The sequence below is a fragment of the Lagopus muta genome, chromosome 27, assembly GCF_023343835.1.
Source record: "Lagopus muta isolate bLagMut1 chromosome 27, bLagMut1 primary, whole genome shotgun sequence".
NCBI classification, from domain to species: Eukaryota; Metazoa; Chordata; class Aves; order Galliformes; family Phasianidae; genus Lagopus; species Lagopus muta.
The window spans coordinates 4276390-4301918 of NC_064459.1; the positions used below are offsets into that span (position 1 = coordinate 4276390).

Consider the following 25529-nt stretch of genomic DNA (forward strand, 5'->3'; position numbering starts at 1 on the left):
TGATTTAGCCCTCTTCCTACCCATTTTATAAATGTTTCTGAAACACACAGCTGTAACAATAAGCTATGATTCAGCACATTTCCATCACATAAAAATCAAATTTCAGTAGCTCTGATTACTTCTTATTGTACTGAGATCAATAGATGGGAGAACCCTTAACCTAGCAGCATGCCAGAGTGCCCGACATATATTCATAAGAAGAGTCTGAAAATTCAATAGAAAAACTAGGTTGAAGGGGCATTCATGCTTTGAATAGCAAGGGTTGGGTTTTTTTTTTGAAGCTTTTCTACCTTGCTTTACACAAATTGAATTTCTAAAAAGGCTTTGAGTCCTTCAGAGTTTGTTCTACTTTGTAGGTGGGTAACGGAAAGGTCGAGATAGTTACACAGCATCCAACCAAAATGAAACTTCTGCAGTGACCAAATCACGTTTCATCTACATTCTCCAATTACACTGCTAAATTTCCCATTCTGCTTTCCCATTCTGGAGTTCTATATTGTAGAGTGCGTGCCATTACAATATATTGTATTTTGTTAAAAAAAAATCATTTCTAAACAAAATTGGTGCATGCTTAAGTAAGAAGGGCCACATTTTCTTTCAAGCTCAGTGAAATGAATCTGGAATGTTCTGTTATTTCCACAGGAATTAATGTAGACTCTCGGGGTACAAATAAGAGGAGGATTTGAATCTCACCAAAAGATGGGGAGGAAAATAATATGTCTCTATCTCCAGTAATAGACAGCACTCTAATAAATAAAATAAACAAGTTGTGCCTTAAATTAGGTTCAATTTATTATGGTTATTTTAATGCTTCAAATGACGCTAATTAATATATTTTCCAGAAACTTGAAGGTGATAATGTTTTTGTTACATGCACAAATATACATCCTATATCCTTGCTCTTAAGAACCTACAATCCAATTGGATAAAATCTATATTTAAGAGACAAAGATCATTCTTAGGTACCAGTTAAGACTCAGCTTAGCTTTACTTCCTCTTTGCAGCAGAAATGGATGCCATCCATACTACCTGATAAACCAGCATTCCACTCTCTTTCATTATAAATTCAAGTCCACAAGAATATGAACCACATAATAAACATTTAAGCGACATTCATTCTGTCGCTGAAACCTTTGGACCTTAATGCTTCTGAGCAAAAAAATAAAATAAAATAATAAAAAAAAAGTCAAATGAACCTGTTTTTATTTATTCAAAAATGTCCTCTTAAGGGTTGATGAAATTCTAAGTTACTAAAATGTATACTTTGATGAATTTGTGCATACATATGGGACTCGTGAGGAAGGAACAAGGATACTTTCCTTTGGCAGGTATTTCTTCTTTCTCTTCCATGGAGTATAATGTTTCTTCAAAGGCATGAAATCAAAAGCCTCCTGCCAAAGGCGGATTTGTCTGGTAGTTAGTTTAATTTTTCTTGAAAATTTTGCCATGGGCTATTTTGAAAAGTACATTGCTGTTGAGGGTGCAGAGGAACACATTTGTTTCGCACGAATGGCAGCAAATTCCAAGACTGACTTATGCACTTCTTGATGGTTTTCTGGCACTGCTTTTTGAGAGAGAGAGACGTCGCTGTGTGCACATTGAGACGACATCGCGGGCTCCGGCTGTTAAAGATTTATTTAACTTGAGAACGTGTTTTGGTTTTGCAGATGATTACAGATGGCAAGGTGGCTGAATCCTGGCGCAGGAGATTGTACAGCGTGACCCCGATGAGCTGGCAGACATGGCAAAACAAAAAAATCCTTGATTTCTGCTTGCATGTTTTGCAGGACTTTTGAGCAAGTAGTGCCTGAAATAAGAATCCATTTCACAGGTAATTCTTATCAGTTTGTTTATAGCAACGTATGTCTTGTGATGTTCCCACTTTATGAAATGAAATTCATATCACTTGGAAGTCGTGTTATATGTGAAATTATCTAGTTCAGGTTTCATCCAATTCCATACCTACAACAGTGCAGGACTGAATTTGCTTAACCAAAAAGAAAGATTAGTTGTAGTATTTATCAAGGCTGAAGGTAGGCTGGGACTGGGTCTTAGAGCTTCTGGGTACCTCATTCCATGGGTGAGGGTGAAGAGACAGTGGTGCATTTGAGCTTCACCATAATCAATCTACAGCTCTGTTGAACCTTATACATCCATCATGTATGAGCACAGACCTCTGTCTGCATGATTTTTTGCAATGAGTTTGTTGTTCTGGTGATCAAAATCATTTCCAATACGTATCCCCTGCAGTACTCAGTTTGAGGTAATAAATGAGTGTGTGTTCTTTGTTAGAAATTCATGCCTTGAGAATGAGCAAATGATTTGGACCATGGCTACTACAGTGATGCTCATGGTCCTGTGAGTAATTACTTAATGACAGTAGTGGAGCTGAGTATTGCAATATTCTGTATTCTCAGTGTGCAAAGTGTAATACTAAGTAAGGAGACAGTAACTGTGTAGATATAAAAAAATAAATGGTACAGCATCATGCCTTTCTGTCCTGAATCATCACAGGGCTCAATATTCTATAGATCATGTAATAATTTCATTCAGGAGCATAATAAAAGGCAAATTGGTTTCTGAGAGACAGTTATATATGGTAATCTGTTTTATTGCTCTCTCTTACTGACCGTATTTGTACTGTAATATTAGTTCCACTATTGGAATTCTGATGGGGGGTTTCTGGTAGATATGTATATGTATCTACAGTTTATATTTTCTGAACCATTATGGAAACTGAGCTGTAAGGTTCTAAGAGAAAAGGATTTGTAAATACTTACAGTAATGTGCATTGGTAATAACTGTATGTTCAGATATAGCACATTTTTCTCTACGTTAAATAAGATTTCAGCGGCCATATTTTCAGAACACTCTCAAAGGAGTTCTGAGTGGACTTAATTTTGACAGTACATTGGGAGGCCTGGAATTGTTTACTCTCCTCCTTTTAGTTAAAACAGAATAACACAAAAGTTAAGGAAGACTTTCACGAGGTCACAAGAGAAATTAACTTTTCCACATCAAGACTTATAGGTCTTACAGGACTATACTTCTTCCTTGAAGTAGTTTCTTGTCAAATAGAAGACTAGGAACGTCTTTAGATACTTACCTTTAAATTAGAATAGTTGTTGAATAGAGCATGAACAAGGGATATTAAGAAAGCAGTTGATTTCATCTACTGTAGATATGGGTTGGTAATGCCACCAGTGTGCTTTTTTTATCGTTATTATTCTTTCTTGTCTGCCCACTTTCTTTTTCTCCATTGGTACAGCATATCTTCATTGGCTAAATCAATCTTTCCCGTCCTTCTGTTTTTTATTAAAACCATTGTTGCCTTTTGTTGTATGTCCAGAATTGATCCCTTGTGATGAGGAAAGGTTGGATGGAGTGAGGGCCGTAAATAGAGTAAATCACAGCCAAAAGAGCGTGATATTTAACAGCTTGGGTTTGCAGCAGTAAAGGGCAAATTCGCAGGTGTCACATAGAGTGCTTTCATCGCCCAGAGGGGCAATTCCAACAAGGACTGCCTGCTGCAAAGTACAATGGTGTGAGGTGATTCGCGGGTCACCTGCACACAGTTCTCTTGATGGATTGCAGAAACTTTCTCTTGTACTGATCTTAGCTACATCCTTGCTGCCTGGGGTTTTCTGACAGGCCTTTTCTTCTGCCAGTAATGGACTCTTGCCTCCCGTTCAGTATCTTTTTCAAGGTAGTTACAGAAAATCCCCTGTGATCTATTGCATAGAGCTGGCAATCCAAAGAATTGTGCCCATGGTGTACTACTTTATTCTTTGCTCTCTCTGAAGCAGTTGACCCTTCTGCAGCATTGGCAGTTGGATTAATGTACACAATATGCACTTTGCAGATAATACTATTGTCTATATCTTCACATACAGAGGAAAAGGAATCCAGAAGGGTAAATAGGATTTCTGGTGACTGGAATGTGATTAACTGCCTGATATAATGTCCCATAAAATACGCAGAACGATTCCAACTAATTTCATTTGGACACTGGAGCAAACTTTTTTGGACTGCAACTCAGAAACTCAAACAGTAAATTTTAGAAAGAGTAGAACTGAAGGGGTAGAAAGGGTAACTAAACTTACATATCAATTGTGTCAGAGTAAGGCTAAAGTACTGTATGAGGTCTTCTTAGCAGCAACCATTGACAAGAGTTGGACCACTGAATCCTTGCCAAGGCATCGTAAACAAAAAATTAAATGGTTTTAACATCAGAAAGCTGTTGACCTTTAGTGACTGTGTATAAACATGCACCCACACACATGCAAAATTTGGAAAAAAATGTGGTCAAAATGTTAGAACTGGAGTTGCTCCAAAATTAGATAACGTACATCAGAATTTAACCTCCTAACTTAAGAAAATGGATAATAAATGACATTTGGTTTTGGCCCAGCAATTTTAAGGCATTCCACATCCACTGATCGGTGGCAGTAAGCACATTTTCTTTCTGAAGTAAGAGAAATTACAGAGGCGTAAAGAGACACAGTTCAACTGCTCTTCAGATATTTCATTTCTATAAAACTGGTGCAGCTCAGAACTCCACACCAATTAAAAATAAGTGAATTACAAAGAAAAATCAGCTCTGAGAACATGGAATAATTGGACTGGAAGGGGAAAAATAATAAAGTGGATACATATTTTGAGAAGTGCTCACAATAAATAAAAAGGAGAGACACTTTGCAGCCTCTCCATTTTCACTTTATATAGAGTGATGCTCAAGGCAGGGTGATTCATGTGATGAAATAGAGGATCTGAGCAGATAATAGTTTGCCAATTCCCTGAGCTGCTTGCAGGACACAGAAGGTTGTCCAATTAATCCCTCTTGTTTGGATTAATCACGCCAGCCTGTTCTACAGAAGAGGCAGCAACCAAACAAGAACAGAGAAGATGCTGCTTAGGCAGAATTTTCCTGAGAAAAGGATTTTAGACTAAATTTAAATCCTGAATTCATGAAATAATATTCAAAAATAAATAAAAATCCCTCCCTTATTCGTGCTCAATCTCTATCAAACAGGATAGACAACATAAGACAGGATTAAACAAATGGTGTTGTTTTTTTTTCCTCTGATGTTCTGATTTTTGGATGAAAGGATGTGATTGTTGCCATTTGTGCCATTCTATACCATTTTATATGAATTGAACACTCTCCTTTTTAGTAAGACAGCTAGTGTTAGTGTACACTTGAGGAGGATACCCTGAGATATGGGAGTGTTGCATGGAAACAGTTGTAATGTTTAAAGGAGTCTCACAGCCAGTCCTACTTCACCCGCATTAATTGCAAAACACACGTAGGCTTCAGGAAAAGGAGTGATGACAAAGGCAGTGAAGATCTACACCCTGCATCACTCTCTTCTCAAACACATCTTGAAGGTTAGAAAGAGGTGGCTGGATAAATAGGAAATGATCTTTTCACTTACCTCTCATCCCTATTTACTGTTTGTTGTGTGTGCACGTGCATGCACAGGCTTAGATTAATACGACTACTTGAAGCAATACTGAGTTGCTAAATATTTTATGAGCCCGTGGAAGGTTAGTCATTACACACATTGCTCTGTGTGTCTCACTCACAGCCATTTGCAGCTAATTGCAGCTGGACTTTAGAAGGTCCAGAGCCCTTAGGAATAAAGTCAGATAAAAATTCCCCTGTAAACACAGAGAGCTGAGAGGAAGACTGTCCCAGGTATTTTAGTGCTACAGAAACCACAGTGTTACAGTCTGTGCATCTAATTACACAGGAGGGTAAATGATCAGAAACTACTTTAAATGTGCCTTTAATTTATTAAAAGAAAAAGAAATAAAGATGGGATTTCAACCCCAGATGTAAAGCCTCATACAGGGCCAACGTCAACAACCCAGTACTTACAGTTTCTTAAACGAAGACTTCATATCTTTCTAAGAAACAGTTAAGCTCATATTGTGCTTTTGAGCTAGAAACAAAAATTAATGAGGATCTTGTGACCTTTGTTACTGCACACATCCATCCAGATGGCCGTGCTGCTGCCTTTCAGCCTTCGAGTTTGAGTCCACGAATCTTAACATCATCAAAGGGTATTTTCAGCAGCATAGCAATCTTTGATTCCCACTCATTCCAAAGCTGAGCAATTTCATGATTTTGTTTCCATTTCTGAAAAGTCTGAAAAAAAATAATTTTTCCTAAGATGTTGCTTGGTTGAGAAGCTGTTTGTACATCAAAAATATCCCAATGAAATATGCTTCAGCAGCCTAATGATCATCTGCAGAAAAATGTTTTTATGTTTACACTGTTTCAGTGGAAATACTCATACAGATCGATTTGGAAGCATTTATTTTGTTTTTAAATTATTAATATGGAAGTTGAAAGAGAAAGTCATTCAATTTTTCCCTTAAATTATCCAGAGTCCCAAATACCCAATATATACCCAGATACCCTTCAGTCCCTTTGCTTTTCAGTTCCCATGCCCCAGTGTTTTTCCTGTCAGTGTTAAGCACAGACATTCACACCACATGTCAGTGTACAGACGTGTAAAGCTGGCACTGGGTCAGAATCCAGCTTGTGGTACATAAATCAGCAGGTAAGGTTACTGAGCCTTGAGTGAAAATGCAGGCACTACAGAAACTTAAACTCAAGGGCACTGCTTTTGGAAATGTGAAAGTGAAGTTTCTAGGGAGGTGCTCTAATTTATTTTAAGTGGCTTTGTCCATATCTTCATCTCTCCTTTCCACCCTTTCTTACTTATGGGTGCTTAGAGATTTGTCTCACAGTATCTATTCGTGCTGTTATGTGGCCTGAAGACTGAAGGGAAAATCAAGGAAGGAATAAAGCCCTGGCCAAGCAGGGACTGAATTTTCCCTTGGGGAGACTTGTCTTCTTTTTTTTTGGCACGGCTTGTATTGATAAGAGAGAGGTGTGATTCTCACGTTTAATGAAATTCCTGTAACTTGAGGCATTCATTTAACATCTGCTGTGTAGTGAAGAAGCACTGAAGGTTATTCTGAGCACCGTAGTTGGTTCAGAGGACCTGTTGGCATCTTCCCCTGTGCTGCAGAAAATCAGAATCTGAAAATGGTCCCAGTGTCTGTTTGGAAAGTCAAACCAAGCCACCTGACTGACTCGTTTCCTAGCACATGGAACACCTCTTGTCCAATCTTGTAAGCAGTCTCATTTCCAGCTGCCAAAGGCTTGGTGTCCTACAGAAATAAATCAAGGCTGGCAAACTGCAGTCTAGCAATAAGAGGCACCCTGGGTTGGAGCTGCATGATTGGCAACTGTGATAAATTTCTGTAATTACTATTGACTCTGGGCAGACATTAAGTGGTTTAACGTATTGCTAGATTGGTGAAGTTTTGATTAGTTTAAAAAGATGTATTGCACATAACTTTCAACTGCTGGTTAATTTGTGTGTGTGTGCCTTTTTAAGACAGTATTCTGTTGAAGAGAACACTGACAGGAAAGCTAGCAACTCCTGTTAAACCTTTTGCCTGAAAAAATTCTCAATATTAGTGACAGAAATTATTGCTCTTGCTGTGATCTTGCTAATCTCTCCATAATTTTCTATCCACCTCTATAATCAATGAATATACAGATGTTACAATTAAGAAATATACAGGAAAGTGAAGCTAAGTAAGATTATTGCAACAGGAAGATAATAAATGGCAAATGCTTACCGGTGTTGTAGGCTCACAATATTTTCCACAAGGAGTGACCTCCAGGAAGAGATCCATCTTTGGTGGCAGTCAGCACTTAAATGGGATCTAGGAGAGGTGGAACCAGGCTCCATCCTTTCCTGTAGCACAGGTGAATTGCCTGTGAACTACTGTGAAGTGATGCCTAACTGAGTTAGGCACTGAGGTTTTCAGTGACGATGGGAGCTCAGTAAATGTGTGCTACCAACCACCCTTGTAGGAGATATAATGATCGTAGTAGCAAGGATTGGTCATTAACAATGTGTCTAGAACATACTTGGTGAGTAAAAGAAATATGTGTCCATTTTTAGGATACAGGTATGAAAAATAAAGGTGCCTCAATGTAAATATGAATCTGACACCTTATAGCACCAAATTACTTCTAACTGAAATGCACCTGGGCTTCTGTTTTCCAAAAAGAAAAGTGTTCTTGTTGCTTGTGGTCATCTGTCTCTACCTTTAGATTCCTGAAGTTGGCTGGAAATTGACTACAACTGCATTATGCATATTCTCCAAGGCTAAAGAATTTTGTTGCTCGGTCTTGGCAACAGTCCTCACTGGAGCCAGTAGATAGGGGCAGGGAGAGCTAATTGGCTAGAGAGCGAGTGAATGACATAATTGGCTGCAGCATATCATTATCTTGGTGTACCAGCTATAATGAATGCCATTTACTCAGGCCAGATGCAGCATCCCAACAATATTCAGGAGCAGAAAGAGTATTTTATCAGTGGCGCTCATTCCCGACTCTCAGTGTTGTCATCATTGGGATAAATGAGCTTTGCCAAAATGCATTAAATCCATAAAATGCACATTCATGCAAAATGTAGCGCAGGAAAGATAGTAAAATTAAAGGGACAACTCACTGTAGTGTTGCTCAATACATGAAATGTAAGAGGGCACAGTGCCTTGCTGCTAAAATTCCCAAACTGAGAGTCTCAAGTTCTGTTTCTCTCCCAAAGTAATGTACAGTCTCAGGAAAGACCTCTGCCTTGGCTTGATTTCCTAAGAACACATACAGCCCACAGACATTCTGTTGCTTTTTGCAACTTTTGTGTCAGAGATGGTTTTAGAAATTTTTAAGAATAGTTTCTTTTTGTGTAGTTTGCGGTTTATCCGAGTCTGACAAGGTACAGTTTTCAAAATGTGGAGTTGTTTTAGATAGAATCAATTTTCATGTATATATGTACCCCCTAAATGAGACCTTCTCTTCTGAATGCAAAACGAAGATCCAATGAATTCAGGGGTCAAGAGTATTTCTCATACCTCCAATTGTAATCAGCTACGGAGAGGGATTTGTAGGTAATGAATTACCTGCACAATCTTTAACCCCAATTACCAACTACTTGTGCTCATCCATAATTGTCTTTGCTGAAAACTCTTTCTTCCTGAGAAAGTAAATGATGAATTACAGTTGTGCCTGTCTGCGGACAGTTCCAAATTGATGCATTGTTGGAAGGTTCCTGTTCCCTAAAACACAGACATTAGCAATCTCTTCAGACATCACATAATCCTTCTGAGCACCTTCCCTGTCATGAAGGATGAAAGAACTGCCATATGGAACTTTCTCATATAAACTCAGATTAAAAATCACAGGAGAAGGAGTGATTGTGACAATTATCTGTTATTATTTACTGAATTGGTTGATCTAAATCAAATTGCATTTCAATAGTAGCCCTTAACTTGAAGTAATAATGCTTAAAATATTGACCAAGCTCTGATACGTAAAGTGACAGGTTATAAACTTCATGGGTTTGTTTCAAGTTCTCACTCACTTTCTAGATGGTAGACTGGTGGTGCTCAGGCAGTGTTTTCAAGTACTTGTTTTAAGTCATAAGGATTAGAAGTACATTTCTCATTGAAGAAACCTTGAAATGCTTATTCTGTCCAGGAATGGAATACACAAAATCTCTCCATCAGATTTAGCCAGACGCAGCACAACAACAGCTGATACAAAAGGCTGCTTGCCAGGTTTGAAGTGGGGAAGTGTAATGTGATGAAGTGCTCTGCTACTGTTGGGCCACATGACACCATAGGAAGGATATACCCCCAGCTGGTGCTGGGGGGAGAAAAAGAAGAAAAAGGGAAAGGAGAGAATTTCAGCCTGGTGGGCCTCCTCAGTTTTGTCCTACCAGGTAAATCTGTGTGTAAGATAACCACGGTAGACATGCAGTCTGAGTAGAGTTTTTATATGTGTAATTTCATCTCATGAAATGATGATGGCTGCATTAAAGACATCCAGATGATCTATGGAAGTATGGCTTCAGATATAATAAACCAGAAAATAGAGTGGAAGTATATGGATTTTAGCACAGATACAAAAGCAAGTGTTTTTGTGATTGATAGCTCTCTTGCAGACACTGAACTGAATCGCTAGTAGCTTGGCAATCGATGGCCTCAGGCTACTTAGGAGGTAGTATTTAATATTGCTAATTTTCCTCTTCTGATATGTTTGCAGAAATCCTGCAGTGTAAGGAACAACTCATACATGTTTTCTAAATTTTGAATAGTTTATTTAAGTAGGGAATCAAAATAGACTGCCCATTCTTTCAGGCATGCTTGATATTTCTGTTATGTCCTACTTTATGGGCAGAGAAGTGTGGTTGGCAGCTTACAAGAGAGAGAATCTCTGCATCTCCACCAACTCAATAACTCCCCCTTCTCTCTTCCTGGAAGCTATTTTTCTTGTTTTTATAGCATTATTTATGATCCATTGAAAAGCCTCATGGTGCAAGGACTGGCAGTGTTGTTCTTCGGAACCATTGCTGCTGTATGTGGCACATAAAGTAGTAGTGGGAGGTGATGGGTAGGAAGGAGAGGAAAGGAGCAGTGTATCTTAACCCCGCATTAGATATTTTTATCCGTGCATGTGCATGAAAATTCAAAGCAAGGAATGACCTTGCAGATGATAAATACTACTTCAGATGGTACAATGAAACCAGCATAGTCAGAATGGTGCAGGAACACAAAATGCACAAGATGACGGCACAAGTGCAGGCAAGTAGGAGAAACAAAGCTGCTGGTTCATTTAATCCTAATAACATTAGTCTGCTATGGAGAGCAGTGAAAGCAGAGCAACCTCTCTTTATTCCTCACAATTGTGTGCTCAACCACACAGTGGCTGGAAGCTTTCGTTTGAACTTTTGGAGAGAAGAATAACAAAATATTGTGCCAAATTCATTATGGCTTAAATAAAATTGAGAAATGATAATCAGGAAGAACTGTGCCATTAACTGGGTAAATGCACGTATTGCTAGCTCAGTGCCTGGAAAATATAGCCTCAGGTATTCTGCAGAAGTAAACAGATGTAATTGTATTGAGTGTAGCTGAGTGATGCTGGCTTATGTCAGCAGGAGATTGGGTCCTAAATATCTACCCAACTAACCCACAGAAAAGCGAGTACCTGCAAGTATAAAACTGTAAAATAGAGAAAGGGATTATGCCCAAAGAACTTCCAGCTTATTCCTGCCTCTCGTTCTTTCTTTGTGACTCAAAATATGCATCTTTCAGCATACAAATTATACTAACTGTGTTTTTATGCATGTAGAACAATAATGCTGAACGTCAATTGAATGTTCTGAGTGCTGCAGGAATATGGATGTTATGATCTAATGGGTACAGATTGCCAGTCTGCTTGTCAGAAAGAAAAATGCTGGGTAACGGAGTTTGCAAAGGAGTTCAGGAAATCTCCTAAAACTCAAAGCATCTGTTGCAACATTTGTGGTGTTTTATCAGTTAATATAAAAGGTGTTTGCAGCTCAGTGAAGCCCAAACATTAAGATTATTGCACATTTTATTGGCTTTTCCTGAGCTCTGAAACTTGAAATTCATCTACCTCTAACCTTTTCCACCCAAGTCAGTTTCATACATAAGTAAAGAGCGAGCTGAAATTACAGGGAGCTGTTAAGGAATGAATTGACTTGCTTTCTTCTTTCAAAACTGATATTAAAATATATGAGGCACAGTTGTCAAACTAAGAAATTGCAGGATGATTCATAGGGAATGAATGGGCAGCCCGCTAGTCTTTCTGCTCCCTTACATTACTGATTTTTAATGCTCTTTGAAAGGGAAGACATTTTCTTGCCATCTAAAAGAAAATAGAAATGGGGAGGGGTTGAAGGGAAGGCTCCATCCCTTCCCAGCTGCTATGAGCATATTGCAGATAATGCCAATCACCAGAGCGTGCTGGAGATGTTAGATGTTTTAGTAAACAGCTTGTAAATGAAAACACAGAGGAATTGTATCTACTTTTCCCCTCTACCCGCTCTACCATTTTTTATCCTTCCCCTTTTCTATAAGACACTTGTCAGGCAACACTGTGTTTGTCAGTGTTGTAGCCCAGCATCTAGGAGCAAAATACATACCAAAATTGATTTATACATTCAAGGGTGAATTTTCACTTCAGTTTGCTGAGCTACAGCAGTGAAGCATGTCTATTTAATTTGCAATATAAAAAGGGATAAGTGCCATGCCAGCTTTGTGAATGCTATTGGTTCTACATGGGGTAGCAAGGACTGGAGGAATCTTATAAACTGGGGCCTCCATCCTGGGATTCAGCACAGATGGGTACACTGCTACCTTGTAATGCAACTGAGTGAAGATATTAAGCACAGTTCAATAAGTTTAATGTAAAAAGAATCCTCCAAAGTGCATTAAAATCAATTGCAAAAAGCTCGGTTAATAGCACTGCATTTCAGACAAGTTCTGAGGACACTCGCAGTCTCCAAACTGGACTCTGAAAACCCAGCTGAACAGCCTGTCCACCTAGACCTGCATAGGTGGTAAAAGCAGAGAGGAAACAAATGGTTTTCAAACTGCATAGGGTGTTCAATGAAGGGATTATCTGAACAGTGTCTTTTCATGACAACATGCCTTCCAAGGCCAACGTGCTGCTTGTGTTCTCTTAGCAATTTCTTCAGATAATGCAGCAACAGTTTCAGCACATTTTTTTCCTCCAACTTTTTACTTATTGTCACCGTTTGGCCTGGTTCAGCCTAGGTTTGGTGACAAAGGGAGAAGGGACCTATGGACCATGGCACTTGTGATAAATACCTTCTATTTACTACAAAGAATCCATTGAATGTATTTTTCAAAAGAGAAAACCCTTAGATGTGTGCTCATACTTGTTTTGTTTCCAGCTTCTGCATTTCCCCGTGCTAAGAGGCTTGCAATATTTGATGTGATACCATAGTCTGTAGATTTTCTCTGATTTTCTTCTAATTTCTTCTCTCAATTTTTTCTCTAATTTTCTTCTCATGCATTCTTGTTCTCCTAAAGCAGATTGTTCTTATGAAGAAATTCCTCTTCCATTTTATCATGCAAATTCTCCTTTTCTAAAGATTTGCTTACTTTGATATATTGATGCATTTTATTTCTTTCATAGGAGTCCACATATTCTCAGTTATCTCTAACTATTATTTCCTTGCCTGGACATCTGCTATTGTGGCATCTATTATGCTGTCAAACATAAAAGGCCATGTCATATAGATGATGACTATTGTGGTGTCACTCCTACTCTGAAGTCTTCAAGTACCCGACATCTGTTCTTCAAATTCAGTTCCTAATGGTGACTGGGGGTCTCGTGTCACTTTTTGTAATGCTCTCAACAGTTTTGTTTTCCGGGAGTTTGATGTTTAGTGTCAGCACACAGATGATCACTGGCAATATTACCAGGAGAGCTCTGAGTGAGGTTGACCACATACTGCAAAAACTTCAAAACATTCCTACAGAAACAAATTCTTCTTTGTTTAGACCAAGCTTTCTACCCCGAGCACTGCCTACAGCACCTTCTTTGTTCTGAGTTATTCTGCCATTCAGCCATGCAAAGAAGTCCAGAATGTTTCTTGCTTTGGCTGCAGCCCCAATTCGTAGGAGTTCAAATCAGAAGGACTGGAACGTTGAAAGCGTGGATTTCAGCACACAATTAAATTATTGCTGTTCATGAGCATCACTCACAGCTAAATGGTTTGCCCAGTGACAGAGAGGCTGATTTTCTGACTCTCTGAATTATATTCAAATAACATTGTCCCATTCCTCGAGGGACCCATTGGTGCACTTATATGCTCTTTAGGGCTTTGGTTGGGCTTAATAAAAGACGATGGATTTGAACTGGCATCTTATGCGGGGAGGCTTGTGTTGTAGATGCCAAATTAAAACTAAACCCTCTCCTGTGCAAGAGTCACATAAAACTGAAATGAAAACAAATATTCTGAAAGGAAATATGAAGAACTTAGAGAGTTATTTAGTAGGAATACATTTTCCTACCAGAATCTGTAATACTTTTTAAAAGAATCTTCAGAAGGATGAAATCTACAAGTGCCAGGTTTCTTAAAATGAAAGCCTCATTATGACATCTTATGAGAATGTTATTTTCATAGGAAGTGAGGCAGCAGAAAGGAGGGAAGATCAGGACTGTAGTGAGTGGGAAATATTTCAAAAGGTGGTGGCAATATTGAATTTCCACCTTTCTGTAAAAAAAAAATAATAATACAGTTTGTTCCAACAAAAAATAATAGCTTAGTTCAGGCTGGGTAAGTTTGGAGGACAAAATACTACAGTGGAGTGAAAGTGTGTGGCGTGGCATTCAGTCTTAATTGGAAGCTCAGAATTAATGTAAGGATATGCAAGTGAGGGATTTTATAGTAACTGTTTCCTGAATGAGTGGATGTGTTCTATTTCAGAGCTCTGCAGAGCCGTTGCAGGTATTTCTGTGCTGGTGGCTCACTGCTGCCTGCCAGCTGGGTGTTTCTGCCTTCCTTCCGTGCATCAGCCAGCACGACAGTGCCCACAGATAGGCACGAAATCATCCAAATGAGATAAAACCACTTCCATCAGCATTTTACATTCATTTGTATGACCCTGAAGTGCATGAAGAGGGCTCACGCATCTTGTTGTGTCAGTTCAGGAATGAAGATAAGAGCAAGCAGTGCCTTAAGCCATCCTAAGTGTTTTTAAAATAAACACCTCTGAAACCTGGGAATCAGAATAATGCCATGGAATTCAGACCAGGTACCAGACACTGAACTCTGCCTGTCAGTCTGTAACTGAGCTTCAAGCAGGAATGAAGCTGCCTTTCCTGCTGTCAGAATATGGCCTCTTGTAATCCACACTCCTGAAATAATATCCCAATTAGGAAAGCGAGCTGTAGGGAAATATTCCCATTGAGGGGTGTGCTGCAGAATGTCTCTGTGTCTGCTCAGAGTAACAAAGAAGATACTGGGAAAGGACAGTATAAACTGTGCAATGTGGTGCAACTTTGTGAGGCTGCTGTTAAAGCTGGAATAGGGCAGCCTGTAGGGCAGATGTTCAGTGAGTCAGAGAATAAGATTAATTAATAAAATAAACTTATGGAAAATCCTGCATCTCGAATGCATCTGCACACCCTTTTGAATGTCTCGGCTCTGTTATTAAATAGTGGAGGAAAGAACTGGGGAATAGGTCTTATTTTGTTCTTTGGACTATCATCTTGCTTGAGTGCAGGTCAGTTCCCATTGGATTCTGAAATAAATCTGGGCTCTTGACAAAACGGTCTAAGAAGCTTTGCTGAATGCTTGGATGCAGTCTCCATAGCAAAATTTATCTGATACAGCTTTTGGTTTCTTGGAGGATTACTTCACTTAATCATAACTGTTTTCTGTAAGCATTTTAATCAGCTGCTAATCTTCGTCTCTTCATTCACATTAGATAATTGAATCAAGATTTTTTTAAGTGTACACTCAAAGCCAATGATACTTATGAAGGAAGTCTGTGAAATGTCATTATTTTGGGAACTGTTCTATGTGTTTTATTTCACATCAACATATCTTCTTTCTTCATGATGCACAATACCCCAGTTTTGAAACAATATTACTGGAGAATCACTGTTAACATAAACTTTTAAATAACTTTTTAACATAAACAAGTTATGCAAGCAGAACTATAGAACAGGGTAAGATAGTTTTGAACCTCTTTGCGGGGATGGAAGAGTAGGTGAAGGGGAGGAAACAGAATCCAAACCTAAAAGCAATAGATCTATGTGATGGGTTGTTACCAAAGCAAGCGGTGAACAGAAATACTCTGATTTTTAAGTCTATCACAATGGAACGTAACAAAAAACAAATCTATGTTAGTCCTCTCCTTCTGAAAGGCACTGCTGAAGATTGGCAAAGCTCCACGAAGAAAATGACTTTTTAATAAGATGCATGGTGGCTTTACATTGTTGTGTCGATACTTTTCCATGTAACAAGAGGAGTGTTGCAGATATCTGAATATCCAAGAATATTTTGGTACTATTTGGGGATTAAATTTCATGCTCATGAGCAAAACCAGGGTTGGATAGCTGGAACTGCTCTAGAAAAGGAAAAAGCCAAAAACTCTTCCTATCTGCTGTCTGCCACAAGTACTTGGAGGTGCAGGGTAGTGTAGAAGAGTCACAGGGCTGAGTTTGCTGGACGAAGTCATTCATCAAAAAGAAAAATAAAAAAATAGGAAGAACTGAGAGGAATAGCAAAGCACTTTCTGTAAACTAACATATAAAAAAGACAGCAGCAAAGTAACGTGTCTGAGACAATGGTTCTGTGTGTTGTAGAGGACTGGAAGATACACTGGTCTATTAAGTTTGTTGTATAAACAATGAATGCTTGGTGTTCTCCCAGTCTTAATTGAAAGGTGTTGGCTGTGTTCTAAAGGAATGGCAAAGGGCAGTTTTCTGGTAGTGTGTTCATTTGTTATTGTTTTAGCTCTTTGTTCTTATTTATACTCATAAAGGAAAATAATAACTCTAATAGCTTTATCAGTGGTATTAGATCACCCCAGCAGCATTTAAGTAGATTTCTGACAAATGAAGATGCTCGTGAAAAATAGCAATAAAAAGTTACGCAACCAGTAATAAATATGCATTGAAACCTCACAGATATATCTGAAATGCCTTGTTAGATGTGATTGTTTTTATGTTCCACATTTACTTCCCTTGAGTTTTGTTACCATAGTTAATACCAGCAAAATCACCTTCACTGTATGATTAATCTGCCTTATGGCTCCTACAGTCATCAAAACCTGTTTGTGGCATTTGCTGTGATCACAGCTGAGATGTATCAGAAGTGAAGACCATCAACCCATGGTCATATATGCATGCTGGACAGTGCTGGGAAATGCAAATTGTCTTTTGGGCTCTTGCTTAAACGTACTTAAACTCCAGGTGAAATTGGCACAAGATGCACAAAGCTGTCTTGGATCAGATGCTGTAACTCCACAAGGTGTTAAAGGCTGCTGATCTCTGCTGGCTTGTTCTGTGGGCAAAGTCAGTAAACAGCAGGAGAACATATTTCCTGAAATGTCTGAGTCACTGTTTGTGATGGAATAAGGCTTTTCTTGGTACTTTTTAATTTTTTGCCTTTCAACTCTATGGTCCCAGGCTATTTATTCATGTGTAGCAAGAATCAAAGTCTGAAGCTTTTCTTGGTGGCTTAAAAACAACTCCAGCCTACTGTTTCTCCATTATTTATGTCTACTGTTTCTGAAGATAACTTTGTGATATAAGCAGGAGTTACACTTTAATTGTGCCTTTGTTTCTGTATACCAAGTCACCCTTGTGCTTAATGCACATTTATTGATTGTAACAGCCACCAATACCCAGGGTTTACATCTGTAAATGAAACAGTTCTGTACTACTAGAGAGTAGGAGGTGCGTAAGTAAAACAAAGTAATAAATTAAGCAGTACAAAAACCAACAACTGTTTCTGGCATTAATGTGCAATGTAGGAGACTCCCAGAGCATATCAAGCAAAGCTCTTCAGGGGAATTCTACCAAGTCTCGACTCCTTGAATATCAGAGAGATAATTTTGTGTAAGCCATCTGAAAGGTATTGTAATACAATTAGTTGTTCAGAGATGTAGGAAGCTGCTTGCCAATTCTTCATGGATTTCATTTGTAATTTGCCTCAGGAGTGTGGAAGCTGCTTCAAAACCTGTTTAGAGAGAATTCTGCAGAGGTAAGACTATAAATATCCATGTAAGATTAAGCAGCATTTGCATGGTTGAGCTATTAGAGCCACTGCTGTTTGGCTAAGATGCAAACAAAACTGAATTCACTTCTATTGTGGCCGTTAGAAGACCACTTTAAGTAGGGAATAGCCTTTAAGTGGGGAACTACCATGATCTGAATGGACATTTAGTTTGTCACTACTTTGTAGTTCAGCTATTAGTCGATATCTCTAATTACATTCTTCATAAGGTGCACTGAGCAAAGTTGCTTATTAAAATTCTACAACTTTCCTTTTTAAATGTATGACTTATTAAAATTGTAATCATTCAATGGGAAACGAAGCATTGGGAATTCTATTTATTTATACAGAGAGCTACAGCCTTCTGAAGTCAGTGGAAATTTTTCTATTGATCTCAATGACTTTCGCATCGGAGCTGTAAAATGCAAGTAGAGGCAGTTTCAACCCCTCTTAATTGTTTTCATGTACAAGATGATATCTAATGGTTATGAGTTCTTGCTTTTTCTGTTCAGCACGACAATTGCTGCACACCAGCTTTGGCAAAAGGATATGGGGAAATCCTGCAGTTATTAAAAAAGCTGTAGTTGCTATTTTTGCAGTTACAAAATGAATTTCTGGATAATAGTGTAAGTGAACGTATTTGTACTCATAACTCTTCCAGTGTTTGTAAAACAGTGTCCCAAAGGGAAACTGCGAAGCAGGTCGGTTCTTGGAGATGATTTTGACTTTGATATTTTTTAGGATTTAAATTAGAATTTCATAAAAGTTTTTTTCTTATTATTTTCCTAGAACATTTCCTCCATTCAGTTTTCTTCCAGCACTGTGCACCAGGCAAGAATCCACTGTGCTGGACAGAACTGAGTCGTGGTCTTAGCTGGCAAAGACAAATGAACCTCTTTGATTGAAGAAACGAGCCATTATAGCTCAGGGTTTAGACACATGAAATCCTGGTTCTGTTGGAGTCATCTGAACTTCTGCCTCAGAACCAAGACTTTGTGAGGAAATATTGAAAGCACTGACATTAATTTACTTCGGATTCCCATTTCAGTTAGATTAGAAGCTCAGTTCCCCCCCCTTTTCTTCCTCTCCCCCACTGACTGCTTTGAAAATCTTGGCCATTGTGTTTATTTCTGAGGCAGAAGATTTTATCCTGATTCTGTCACATTTACACCTTACTATTTTTTTAATCCATTTTTTATATGTAGTGATATTTTTAACTGAGATGCTGAGTTATGCAATAATATATGTAAAGTCTCCTTGGTGATATTTTGTGAAGGGGAAAAATAAAGCTGTCGTGGAAGTGATCTTGAGAAATACATGCTTTAAACTGGCTGCCCTACCTCATGTTACGTCCAAGTGCAGACCTTTTGTTACATGGGAAGAAGGCTTTTCCCCAGCTTTATTCACAAACCCTGCATTCAATCTGTTGCTTTGTCCTGTAGTGCAGAACATTACAAATATGATGATTAGTAATGGCCTTGCATCCGCCAAAAGGATTGGCAGATCTGGTAGTATATAAGGATTTTTAGATAAATTTTACCTCTGGGAAATCTCCAGGTTTTCATTACATTTCTGTCCTCTCCTTTTGCTCATTTCTAGAGGGAAAGATAACACCTTTCTTTCATTAATGAGCCTTCTTTTATCTGAATTATTTAAATACAAGGCAATGTCCCTGCTCGTTCTCCTGCAATATAGGCAGACCTATACTGAGATACTGAGGACACTTCTAAATGAGATTTAATAATATAGTAGGACATTTAGCATATATTAATTAAATATCAGCAGATGGTAAGGAGAGCCCTCGCTGAGAGTGAATAAGTACAGAGAGAAATATAACTGCCATGTAATTAAACCAAACCTGCTGAAACAATGAAGGTGCAATTACTTTTTTATTAACACATTACACTTGCATGCAATGCTGAGGAATTTAATTACTACCTAACTTCAATTACATTCAACTCTGGAGATGGTTTAAGTAACGAAGTTCTGAATCTGAAGACCTGCAAAGTGTGAAGGTGTTGGGATCCACAGTAACTCACCATCTAAATTGTGCCAACAGTTGTGCTCTGAGCAGTGCAGTGTCAGCACAGAGATGAGGATTTGTAAAGCCCTGTTTTCCCTTCCTTCCTTTCTGCTTTCTCCCAAGCCACATCCATTGATATCCTCCACTGGAAGCCTCTTAGTCTAACTTGTGTCTGGTCACAATTCCATCTGAGCTTAAGTTGCTGTGAAATACTGGAGTGTGAGGTTGCTATTTCTGTAGCATATATCTGGTGATATGTCTGGAAAGGGAAACTGCTGGAGGTGATTCCTACAAGGCACTGCTGTTAGAAAACTGAATGATGAAGGAGCTCTGATGTGGATATACTCAGGCAGTCTGAGGTGACTATCATGACTCAGCCTGAACATTGGTGTAAAACAAAATCTAAGTCATTTAACTTAGAGTAACCATAGAAAGAAACAATGCATCTCAGTGGCAGCAACAGATTCCATAGTTTTTAGGTCATATAAAGAATGAGCTTTTTCCCATCTCTTCCAAGCAAAGGTGCCCTCAAGCTTCTGACTCTTTTGTGACCTCAAAGTCCTGTCTAGAGCGTTCCACATGATAATTAAAACTGTATATAATATCTTAATAGGATTCAAATCCAACTTTAACAGAAATGACCTAAAATCCATAGTGATCCATAAAAGACGCTGGTTTTTCACCCCACTCTGATGCTGTTTCTTACACTAGAGCTCTGTATGCTGCTGAATGTTTTTCTTATTTAACAGATGTTTTTCTAGCTAATGTTCTTTAAGTGCACAGTGTAACCTTTGTCCATCTTTCCTAAGATTCATTCGGCAGGTTTACAAACTCATCAACTGAAGTATAAATATCATTGCAACTTCTTTTCTTCAGCTCATCTTTCCTCTGAGAAGCCCTGGTGGAAACAATCACGTTCCCCAGAAGAAGATAGCAGCTTTGCTGCGCTTCTGTGTTTGTATCAGAGGTGTGAAATTGAATGCCTGTGAGTTCTGCTCCGTGAGGATCAAAGTCCTTTTATCCAGATGAGTGCACCAGGTTATATGACAGACCTTTAAGCTGAGGACCAGCCAGCCTGTAACTGCAGTGTGGCAGAGACTGGTAGATCTCAACTCCAGCTAACTCCAGTATAAAGATAGATTTAAGACAAGTGCAACCCAGCAAATGGGCAGCAATGTGAATTCCTTTGTAAAACAGAGTGGATACAGTATTACACTGTACAGGGGTTCTGCATCTCTCTGTTAGTGTAGACAGGACTCAAACCTGACACACACCTGCAGCAGCACATTATGGTGTGAAGATCAATAAATGCATTGGAGATAGTGTTGAGACATCTTTGTCAATTCATCATCGACATTAAGTACAGACAAAAGCAAACTGCAATTTTCAGTCTAATTGGCTGGATATTGCATTAATTGTGCTATTTAGTGAGCTATTATCAATGAGCACTGGGAGTAATGCTAATATATTTATTCGAGACATCTACCACAGGAAACAAATCTTCTATTTAATACACACATAGGTTGGACCTTATCTCTCCTTTCACAAGGGATTTGTTTAACCAAGACTCTGGCTGATATTAGCAGTCTCTTAAATTGAAAAATTGCAATTCATTCCCCCACAACTTTGATACAAGTCTTATCAGCGTAAGGAAGTGACAAAAACATCTCTCTTCTCCAAGACAGAGTAAGGATTAGCTGAACAGCAAAAGAGACTTCAATTTGTAGCTCAGAAATGAAAATAATGGGTGAAAAGCTTTGTCCTTTATTGAAAGCATGGGGTTGATGTTACACTCAGGTTTGCCCCTACTTATCTGCTTGGCTACATCATCTTTTCATTGCTGCTCTGACTTGAACTACTGCAGTGGTTCTCAAAGTATGAAAGATGTTGGAAAAAAAGGGAAATGTAGAAGAATAGCTAATTAGATGATTAAAATCATTGTGCTGAGCCATGCCACTGGATGTTATTAATAATGAATGACTTCAGCTTCTGTAACACTGCCTGCTCTCTTATAAAAGATTCTCGTAGGCCCATGTCTTATGTATCTGAGATGGACTCTACTGTGTTGAGGGGAATACATGTGAGGTCTCTTTCTCAGATTCTCAGCTGCACACGGAGGTGAGTGGAGAATGGAATCGCTTCAGTTCCTCCAAATTGGGAACACTCTTCCACTCCTTAAAGAGAAAAGATAATGCAATTGAAGTGAATTGTATTAGTGGTGGATCATGTCAGCTAATAATTAGTTAATACATTACATTGCCCCATTTAGGTTTTCTTTTCCTATTTAAGTAGCAGCACAGTTCATTTCTCGTGTGTGTTAAATCTTCTCTAGTAGACACTGTGAGCAGTGAATTAAGTGTGAACATCAGAACAGCATCCTGGAATGGAAAGGAGGTCGTCAAACTAATTTCTGACAAGTGCCAGGATGAGGATCATGGCAGTTTGCATGTAAAGGCTGTGCTTGATGGCAAACTTCATGGTCCATCAAATTCAAGGATCAAAATGGAAATGAACTTGTAATTTTTTCAGTACAATAAGTATTATTTTTACCTTACTTTCTACCACCTTTGTTATTTAATAACCCATTTGAAGAACATTCCCCTGTACTTTTATTACTTAGAAGGTATTTAGTTTTCTATTCTATCGTGTGAAATTCGGGTTTTACAACTATAAAACTCCAAAATGTTATACAAGTGGCCCTGATCCTACAAAGACCTACCCATCTGTTTAGCTGAATAATAATAATCATTTATATTCCAATAGTGCCCTTTATCTTGCTTGGTCTGTACACAGAACCATCTGCTTCAAATTGACTGCCTTTCAGACTCAGCTCTCCAAGAGCCCTGACCTTGTAATCTCATCTCTGCCTTTGACCTTGCAGAGCTGCTCTGAATGAAGGATTAGGGTCTGCCACACACAAGACAGCTTGTGAAAACAGGGTCTGACATTACAGATTTGTAATTGAAGTCAATGAACTTTTTTTCCTTAATATGACTTGAATTTCTGATTTGTTTTTCAGTAAGACAAAGCAAGAAATGAAATGTAGGCTCATTTGCTCCATGCGTCTTCTCATCTGAAAGTCTCTTCTTGGCCTGCTAAAGCAGTAAAGTAAATGTACCTCTGGCTGTTAGACTGGGCTGTTTATTCCACCCACTGATTTTTCTCTCTTTTCCAAAGAGTAAATGCATTTTATTTTTCATTATATAAGGCTTAGAGAAACAAGTAAAGCTATCACTAGAGAAGGGAGTACTTCCAGCAAGCAAGCAAGCAAGAAGATTGCCTACTGAGGCATGTGTTTGATGGTAAATGAATTGTATTTGTGAACTGCCTCCTATTTACTGTAAGGCTTTCAATAGTAATCTTTCTTGAGCTAAATTACATTATCACAATAAAGTTAAAAGGAACATGATTTCTTCAGCCAAACCTACTTAGTCATCAAGAACCCCAGCTGCTTTGAAGTGCTCCTGCAGCCCTAACTAATAGAAGAGACTTGCCAACGTGTGGCCTTGCCTCTCACAGAAACATTACTGGTGAGGTGTGAGCATGTGGAGCACGCATATGGAATATCAATGCAAGAAGCCTGCATGGTCTTTCCAATTTGAGAATGGCCCTTCTGCGTCTTCAGGTCACTTCACTCTAACACTTTGAAGCTTTGGAGGATCCAAAATTATTTCCTTACTCTCTGTATACCTGTCTTACATTGCCTTTTCTTAGCCTTAAATTCTTGCCAGTTTGTTTGTCTCATACATTCAGTGTCTGCTGTTCTCAGAAGAGTCACTTAAACCTTTTCACAACAGACCCCGATTTCTTCTTTGATATTAGAGTCTACAAAAAAAAAAAGAAACATAAAAGTCTTCCAAGCTATTATATTTCAAGTGCAAATTATGCTATCATCTAAAATTCGGAATGATCACCCTGTCGGCTTCACATTTTGGTCCTGCTGTCAGCACAGGGTTCGGATGGGGTGACTTCCAGAGTTTTTCCCAAAGTAGAGTATTGGAAGATATGGACTATGATTCTCATCTATCAGGTGAAGCCTTTGAAACTGTAGCAGGCCCTTTGACTCTGCAGAGATGCAAGAACTTAGGGATGAATGCAGTTTTTTTGTACTGCCCTGGTTGCAGTCATGCTTTAAATTAACAAGTTATCTTAATTGTTGTTTTGGCATATTTTCTGTAATAAATTATTTTCTTTTAATTTACAGACCCTTTAATGTTTCTCTATAGCACTTTTTGCAAGCTAATAGGATCTGTTGTCTGAAAAGTTAGACAATGGAAGAGACATTATAAATTGTAATTGTATGTAATTGCTGCTTTGTAAGCATTTATGGGGGAAAGAAAAGACTTCCTTATTCTTTCAAATTCGAGTTTCTCTGTACAAATGTTCATAAACCTGTCTTTTTGTTTTCTAATTATTTTGGTTCGTTTATCCTAATGAAGCTCTGAGAATGTTTGCAGGCCTTTCTGTACACCATACGCAGGGTGGCAGCTCGAAAGGCAAATGGGATCCTGGGCTCCATCAGGAGAGGGGTGGCCAGCAGGGACAGGGACAGGGAGGTGATTGTCCCTCTCTACTCGGCTCTTGTGAGGCCCCATCTGGAGTACTGTGTCCAGGTGTGGAGCCCTCAGTACAAGAAAGACATTGAGATTTTGGAAAGGGTCCAGAGGAGGGCGACTAAGATGATCAGGGGGCTGGAGCAGCTCCCCTATGAGGACAGGCTGAGGGAGTTGGGCTTGTTCAGCCTGGAGAAGAGAAGGCTGCGGGGTGACCTCATTGCAGCCTATCAATACCTGAAGGGAACCTACACCCAGGAGGGGAGTAAACTCTTCAAAAGGGCTGACAACAGCAGGACTAGGGGAAATGGTTTTAAGTTGAAGGAGGGAAGATTTAGGTTAGATGTTAGGGGGAAGTTCTTTACTAGGAGAGTGGTTAGGCCCTGGAACGGGCTGCCCAGGGAGGTTGTGGATGCCCCGTCCTTGGACGTGTTTAAGGCCAGGCTGGACGGGGTCCTGGGCAACCTGATCTGAATATGTATGTTTGGTGGCCCTGCTAGGCAGGGGGGTTGGAACTACATGATCCTTGGGGTCCCTTCCAACCCGGGTGATTCTGTGATTCTGTGATTCTGTGGTGTCGACAGTCAGGAGCTGCTCAGAATCGCTCCCATGACATCACTGTGTCTTCCTGCCTCCTGATAAAACTGGAGGAAAACTGAAATTGTTTAATGCTGTGAGGCAGTTGGTGACTTTCATGCTTTTAAAATGTAGTCTTTATGTGTGCGGTTTTCTGTTATTGTCCAGATAGATGTTGCCTATAATTCTGCCCTGAAAAACATTGAGGAACGTGGCATGCTTAGTTTTTCCTATCCAAAATTTGACAACTGTTCCAAATGAAGGGGAAGCCATAATTGCTCACTTTCAACATTGGCTTTTTCAGGGCATGAACAATACTCACTTAAGTTCTCAGTCATTTGCAAGAGGTAAAAAGAAAAAAAAGAGAATGCCTGAAAGTGAGTGGAGTGCATCTGTAGTGTTTTGCATTTTTATGTTGCTAAAACCTCAAACAATCAGAATATTAAGAGTTACTCCTTTGGGACAGTGACAATTATTTTACAGTGCAAAAGACGTGAGGAATGGAAAATATGCTCTCATATTTCAAGCTGCTGTTTCAAATGATCCTCAGTGGCAGAGGACTGCCTTGCTACGGTCAAAAATTATGGAAGGTATGGATGGCATAGTAAAGAAAAATAGCTGGCAAAGCGTGGCAAATAATCTCAATTTGTGACAATCTGAGATGCTAGAAAGCTTTCTAATGTTTGCCCTCTCATGTGTTCCTAGCATGTTTCTCTGATT

At 39.0% G+C, this 25529-nt stretch overlaps 1 protein-coding gene across 1 annotated transcript in view; it reads left to right on the forward strand.

The window, feature by feature from the left end:
• The first annotated feature begins 1761 nt into the window (after window positions 1-1761).
• UNC5D (unc-5 netrin receptor D) overlaps window positions 1762-25529 on the forward strand; it is a 140030-nt gene continuing 116262 nt past the window's right edge. Inside the window, exon 1 of the mRNA XM_048928097.1 lies at window positions 1762-1831. Within this exon, the coding sequence (XP_048784054.1) occupies window positions 1777-1831 (55 nt within the window). The 5' untranslated portion in view covers window positions 1762-1776. The remainder of the gene's footprint in view (window positions 1832-25529) is intronic.